This window comes from Gavia stellata, chromosome 3 (genome assembly GCF_030936135.1).
Source record: "Gavia stellata isolate bGavSte3 chromosome 3, bGavSte3.hap2, whole genome shotgun sequence".
Taxonomy (NCBI): domain Eukaryota; kingdom Metazoa; phylum Chordata; class Aves; order Gaviiformes; family Gaviidae; genus Gavia; species Gavia stellata.
The window spans coordinates 24138524-24143191 of NC_082596.1; the positions used below are offsets into that span (position 1 = coordinate 24138524).

General features: G+C 41.9%; 1 protein-coding gene across 1 annotated transcript; it reads right to left on the minus strand.

The window, feature by feature from the left end:
* Positions 1-705: 705 nt before the first annotated feature.
* On the minus strand, positions 706-4247 carry POLR2K (RNA polymerase II, I and III subunit K). Its single transcript, XM_059815504.1, has 4 exons — positions 4214-4247; positions 2171-2234; positions 1309-1401; positions 706-866 (listed from the first exon to the last, which is right to left on the minus strand). Exons 2-4 carry the CDS (start codon positions 2229-2231, stop codon positions 844-846), a joined length of 177 nt encoding a protein of 58 aa, XP_059671487.1. The 5' UTR covers positions 2232-2234; positions 4214-4247; the 3' UTR covers positions 706-843.
* Positions 4248-4668: the final 421 nt, after the last annotated feature.

The window sequence follows — 4668 nt, forward strand, 5'->3', positions numbered from 1 at the left end:
ACTTAAGGAGGCTAAATTAGCATCAGGAACAATCCAGCAGCATTTTGTAGTACACTTTAGTGATAAGGATATTTTAGGATTACTTAACACACATTCCAAATAGACAGATGCAAAAAGTTTTGGCTCATCAATACAAAACAACCACTTTGATCTTTTTAGTACAGACCCCTGAGAAGTCACCTGAAAAACAAAACAAGATGCTAGTTCAGTTTCGGAACGCAACCCAAATTATCTTTATAGCACAGGCCTAATTCTTTCCTTGAGTACAACTAAGTCAAGAAGCACTTTGGGGATTTCTGTTTACACATTGCTTCCTAATGCTTATCTTGCCTCCCTCCCCTCTTCTCTTCTGAGAGATGATTTTTTTTTTTTTTTGACACTTCCTCCACAGCTGGGTGCCTGAATTGGGTGGTCTCAAGTCCTTTGAGATTTGCTCTTCTGAAATCCAGGTCCATGTTTCAGACCTAGTGTTCTGTAGCCTTCTATTTCTTTTCAGTAGAATTTATTCAAACCACAGTTATGCCATTCATAGGAGTTCAAAGAACATGTAAAGTTAAAATGCAAGTAAAGTTTAGATGACAGTAAAGAAAACAAGGTTAACTCAGAAAGAATACAATACCACTGAACTTAAACTACTACATACTCTGACTGCAATTTAAATGACAGCTTTAGAAATGTAATGCTGAAAGACAGTATAGACAAAAATTAGTATCGCAGTAACTTTAATATTTCAGTATCTTGAAACACAAATAAGAGTGTGCATTTGTACACCAATGGATTTACAGAGCAAAGTTATCAGAAAGATTAAACTGCAGCATAAAGTCACTGTATCTTCAGCAGAAATCATCGGGCATCAAAAACCACCACTGGAATAGTGCAGTTAAAGGAAAAAAAAGTGTTGTTGAAAAAGATCGGGGGGGGGGGGGGGGTGGGACACGACAAAAAGAGAGACTGCCTAAATGTAAAGTCACAACTAACCACATAAAAGCATTTCAAAACTCATCTTTAATAAACCCAACACACTTCCCTTTTATTAAAAGGCTGACTAAGATCAACTGTTCACAGTACGTCACCCAGCAGACTATCTATTTTGCACAGAAAATGGAAAAAAGAGAGAAAGTGCCAGGAAAGACAAGATCCCCAGTCACACTGCAGAGATTTCCCTATAGTATTTTGCTCTACTGTATTGATTTTTGGCCTTGACGGATTCTTACATAATTACTCACATCTTCCACTCGGTTTCCCTTATATACCTTGTCTCCATCCACAGCTTCCTAAATGCATTCAAGTGCCTGTGTGAAAGGATACATCTTTTTGTCCTTTTCTTGTACATTATTCTGTAGCCACATTCTCTGCATCTGATAGGGTCTCTTGCCTTTATTTCATTTTCTGTATGACATTCTGATGGAAGAGAAGGGGAGTGGGTAAACAAAAACAGCATTGTTAATGCACAGATAACTTTCAAAAGTCATAATAGTTAAATTCCTATTTGTGTCAAACAAGATACAAATTCACTACAATTATTTTTTATGAAGAACTGAATGATAGCAATACTGTGCAAAAAAAAAGCAAACTTCACTTATATTAAGATCAAAGAGGATCTTGCTAAAAATCACCAAATTATTACTGCACAGAATACATTCCACTCTTGATACAACTAGACTGTCTAATAATGAAAACTTCAGTTCAGCCCTCCAAAGCCCCAAGTTTATTTTCTTAGAAGACAAAATATTTCAGAGATTCCTGAAATGACGACTCAAAAGCACCAATTTTTAAGTTGTTGACTTATCTATACTTAAGAGAGAATTTGATTACTGCACTTCAATAAAAGCTGAGCGACCATGCAGCATTTTCAAAAAAACTCTCTGAGATGCACTAAATAGAAGGTCCACTATCTGCACCACAAGCGGATACTTAGAGAAAGCGTCCTCTGGAGATGGAGGACCTCCATACAGCAACGCAAGCTCCAGTGAATTACTTCTACATTGCTATCCATATATACCGCATCTGTGTGGTACCATCAGCGTGTAAAGCTTTAAAAAACATCCGGATCCACACTGCAACTATTTTTACTTATGTACTTTTCAGTGTAATGATTATGCATTCTTCATTATTAAAACACCGAATCTCCAGTAAGAAGTAAAAAAATTCACTGATGTCTTTTCTTTACCTCCACAAATGTAAATCATTGGCTGCTGCTTCGGAGGCTGAACATCCTTCTGTGAATCCATGTTCTAAACAAAAAAACATACAACATGCACACCAGTTTGTTTGGGTTTTTTAAATTTCAATATCTCAATCTAAAGCTAACAGAAGGCAAAAACCTTCCTTAAAAGTAAATACAAACAAAATCCATCTGTATTTGATACATAGGACATTGGATAATTCAGGTTGGAAGAGACTTCAGAAAGTCATCTAGTTCAGCTTCTCGAAAGCAGAGTAACATCAGGTTTCTCAGAGCTTTACCAATCCGGTATTGAAAACCTCCAAAGATGGAGATAGCACATTTTCTATTAAACAGAATTTTAAACATAAAACCTCAATAAGTAATATTTTCTTTCCTCCTTCCTGCCAGCGGTAAGAATTTCCTTGCTCAAAACATAAAAATAAATAATTTCTTATGTATCACTCATGTAACAACAGTGCTATCATAAACAAGAGAAGTCTTGTTGTATTTTTTCCCTTCTGATAGAACACTAGCTAACCTAATCTACCTTTTCATTGATCTAATGGATTAGAAATCCTGGGAACAGACTGTATGTAGAAGAGTAATAGAAATTTTAAAAAAACCCCACAAGTAAGACAATGAGAGGCCAGAGAGAAGAAATTCCACCCTCAAATTCCTAACATAGATGTATATAATTACCAAACTGATTGAGAGCTTGATAACGCAGTAGTACTCTTCAAACACCTCTTAATGCCCTATAATGGTTTTGATTGTTCAGACTTATTTGGAGACAAGTATTCCTTCACAGTATCAGACTAAATAGTTACATATACTCCACAAACATTCTACCAAGCTTTAAGTAATCCTATCCTAACATGTAAATATGGTTGCAACCATAAATTTTAAGGTTGTTGCTATAACCACTAGAGAGACAGTAAACACTTTTTTCCACCCAGTGCAAGTCTAGATTAAAACATGAATATCTCCTTGTTGGTTTTTTTTGAGGTTGCTGTTTTCTATGTCGCCATTCTACCTGACATAGAAGACAAGAATTCCTAGCCTTTACGCCAGTGAATAGTCTTCATGATGCTTCTTTATGACCATGTCTCTTGGATGCTTTTGTTTAATATTACAGTAAGGATTATTTCCCTGATCTTCACAGTTTGTTTCAGTATAAATTCAACTGGGAAAATGAGGGTCTTGAAAACAGAAGGACAGGCTTGACAGAAGCAGTTCATCCTTTGTTTAAGAGTCTGATCAGCACTTGACAAAACACCTTGTTAAAATCCCCATTATGCCACTCCATTTGAGAGAACTGGAGATAATTCATTAAACTCTAGAGCTTTCAAGTAAGGTTTTGCTCTACTGTAACCATAGTGGCACCTTAATCCACGTGAGTTATAGTCTTTCGTCTCAGTACATTATAGTAAGATATAATCAGTCATCCATTAGCACTTGAAAACAGCAGCATCTTCTGAAACTGAGAGCTGAACTAAGGAGGACCACAGTTACAGCTCAATAACTTGAGTTGGTGCTGCTCATGCAGCAAAATAACACTGCTGCTAAAGACAGCGGTGACCTACAGCTATGTATTTTGCGGGGAGATTTAGCTGGCCTTCACGTACCCTGTAGCTGTAAGTGCTGCCAAGTTGACACAGCCAACAGGCACACAGAGGCACTTATGCGCACTAGGGTGCAACCATAACCCATCGCGAAAACGTGGGGCACCGGCCACGCTACCGGCGCCGAGAGGAGGCCACACGTACCTGTAAGAGAGGCAAACCTACTCCTTCACGTCCCAGGAAGAAGGACAGGCCGCCTTCCTCACAGCCCACCGGCCCCTCAGCCCCAGACACCTCAGCCCGCCCCAATTCCGCCCCGGGGCCTCCCCCACCGCCCCGCGGGGCTTTTACGCTGGAGGGAAGCCCAGGAGGCTGAGCCGGGCCTTTCCCTGCTCAGCACCGCCACCCTCCCCGCCGCGAAGAGGACCACCGGCTCCGAAGGGAGGAGCCCGAAAACCCCAGGGGAGCCCCGATCCCCACACACCTGCCCAAGCAACTCCGCCAGCCTCGCCGTCTCTTCGGCGCCGGCTGATGACGACACACCGGGCGCCGGCGGAGGCGGGGCCTGTGCCACGGACGCCAGGCCGGCGGCCCGCCCAGCGGCGCCCCGTGCCGCCCTGAAGCGTGCACATCCGTGCATGCCGTTATGCTGCTGGCCGAACGTGCCAGCGATACGCACTGTGCGGAGGGCGCGCGTCCGGGGGCCACGCCGCACCGCGGCTCTGCCCCGCGAGCGAGGGAGCTGCGGGAGTCCCGGCCCGCCCGGCTGGTCCCCGGCAGCGAGCCGCCGTCAGCCTCTCGGCTGAATAATCGGGTTGAGAGAGGAATAAATACTTACCTATCGGTGTTAACCACTTTGGAAAAAAGCACAGAATATTTGGTGGCATTTTTTAATATATAAGCTTTCATACAAATAGCAGCGTCAGTTTCCTAAGAAGA